The following is a 1384-nucleotide window of genomic DNA, read 5'->3' as shown; positions in this document are numbered from 1 at the left end:
CACTGCTAAACAGAAGAGAACCAGGGATCACACCCAGGCACCTGACCTCAGATCATCCTGCCTCCGTTTTGGTCCCCCTCAACGAGCTCTCTCCAGGACACTATTGCTCTAGAGGTGCCTGGCACTGAGCAGCATGGCTACAGGCTGGTTAGCACCACACAGCCTCTGCCATTGAATAGTATGAACCCAGTCTTGATGTCGTGTTGGGACCGTATATATAGCATTTTGCAATTCTATATCAGCTACCTGCGGTACAAACTTCTGATTCTTGCTTTGAAATTTTCAGCAGCAACGTAATAGAGGATGGGGTCAAGGCAACTGTTCATGGCAGCAAGGCAGAGAGTGACCACCAGTGCTTTGTGCAAGGGCAGGTTGGCCTGGCTGCACCTGCTGTCCATCAGGTAGACAGTTCGCAGTATGTGATACGGCAGGAAACAAAGGAGAAAGAAAATGAGTGTGATGATGATGGTTGACAGTGCCTTCTTGTGACAGATTGCCTTCTTGGGCTGTGGAGCCCTGGACCTGAGCAACACTTTGATTGCAAAGACGTAACAGACAATAATTGTGCAAAACGGCAGAATGAAGCCCACGACGAGGACAAAGCTGTTCATCATGCGGAGCCTGTACGTGCTGGAGGGGTGGAGGTCCAAGCACTTGGCTGGGTTGCTGTACCCAGCAATTTTCTTGCTAAGCAGAGGACTGGAAGCTACCAGCACAAAGACCCATATGGCTGCGCATATTATCTTGGCATACTTCATGTTGGTTACTTTCCCGTGTTTGAAAGGGTAGACGATGGCTATGAAACGAACCACACTGAGCACGGTGAGAAAATAAATGCTGCAGTACATATTCACGTACAAGGTGTAAGTCATGATCCTGCAGACGATATCACCAAATATCCAACGTGATCCCAACAGGAAATATGTGGCCCGAAAGGGCAAAGTGATCGCAAACATGAGATCCGAAACTGCCAAGTTCTGCATGTAAATATTTACTGAGGTCTTCCTCTGCGAAGGCTGGAGAAAAACGTAGATGGATAGGCCATTTCCAACAACACCCAGAAAGAAGATAGAGAGATACGTGATGGGATAAATTACTTGCTTGAAGCCATCAACTGTACAGTTGAAGGAGCTGTTGGTGAAGTTGTCGTCTAGTGCCATCTCAGAAGTATTCGTAGTCTAGAGACAGTCTCTCCGTCTTTCTGGCAAAGTAAAAAGAAGTGGTATGAGTGCTGGGTTACAGGCCAGGCAAGGAGCTCAGTTATTCGGAACTATTTTGCTGAGGGCAGAAATTGCAAGATGCAGAGGGTCATGGGAAGCAAAGGTTTGGTAATAAGTAATCACTTGTGATGCCCCAGTAAATACACGTCTCAAGGCGTAAAGTC

The 1384-nt window shown here is 47.5% G+C and overlaps 1 protein-coding gene across 1 annotated transcript; it reads right to left on the bottom strand.

Annotated features, from left to right (window-relative positions):
- Positions 1 to 242: 242 nt before the first annotated feature.
- On the bottom strand, positions 243 to 1160 carry CYSLTR2 (cysteinyl leukotriene receptor 2). Its single transcript, XM_009978063.1, has one exon. The coding sequence runs from the start codon at positions 1158 to 1160 to the stop codon at positions 243 to 245; it is 918 nt and encodes a 305-aa protein (XP_009976365.1).
- Between the last annotated feature and the right edge of the window lie 224 nt (positions 1161 to 1384).

Source organism: Tauraco erythrolophus, chromosome 1, assembly GCF_009769465.1.
Source record: "Tauraco erythrolophus isolate bTauEry1 chromosome 1, bTauEry1.pri, whole genome shotgun sequence".
Taxonomy (NCBI): Eukaryota; Metazoa; Chordata; class Aves; order Musophagiformes; family Musophagidae; genus Tauraco; species Tauraco erythrolophus.
The sequence above is the reverse complement of the archived record's forward strand: the minus strand, read 5'-3'. Positions and strand labels throughout refer to the sequence as shown.